The following is a 262-nucleotide window of genomic DNA, read 5'->3' on the forward strand; positions in this document are numbered from 1 at the left end:
CAGCAGGACAAACGTGGGTATGAAAAACAGGTAAAGTTTTCAGGACAGTGTACCATCTTGTGCACGTTTCCAGTGTTGTTGTATGCAGAAGCTAAAGATTTAAATTCTGAGACCCCCAAAGAAATAAATTTTGGAAGCCAAGTATTTCACATGGGTTGGAAAAAATAATTGGTCAAATTCAAGGAAGATTTTAAGTTCAGCTCTTTTAGTACAGACATATCACCCTTGATTCTAGGAAACTGTAGCCAGATGGTGGAGACTG

The 262-nt window shown here is 38.5% G+C and overlaps 1 protein-coding gene across 1 annotated transcript in view; it reads left to right on the top strand.

Moving 5' to 3' along the window:
• Nucleotides 1-262, top strand: part of CEP112 (centrosomal protein 112kDa) — a gene marked incomplete at its 5' end in the record, with an annotated part of 119,840 nt that overhangs the window by 2,015 nt on the left and 117,563 nt on the right. The window contains one exon of the mRNA XM_010141867.1: nucleotides 1-30. This exon is cut by the window's left edge and continues 1 nt beyond it. Within this exon, the coding sequence (XP_010140169.1) occupies nucleotides 1-30 (30 nt within the window). The remainder of the gene's footprint in view (nucleotides 31-262) is intronic.

This window comes from Buceros rhinoceros, unplaced genomic scaffold (genome assembly GCF_000710305.1).
Source record: "Buceros rhinoceros silvestris isolate BGI_N320 unplaced genomic scaffold, ASM71030v1 scaffold8768, whole genome shotgun sequence".
NCBI classification, from domain to species: domain Eukaryota; kingdom Metazoa; phylum Chordata; class Aves; order Bucerotiformes; family Bucerotidae; genus Buceros; species Buceros rhinoceros.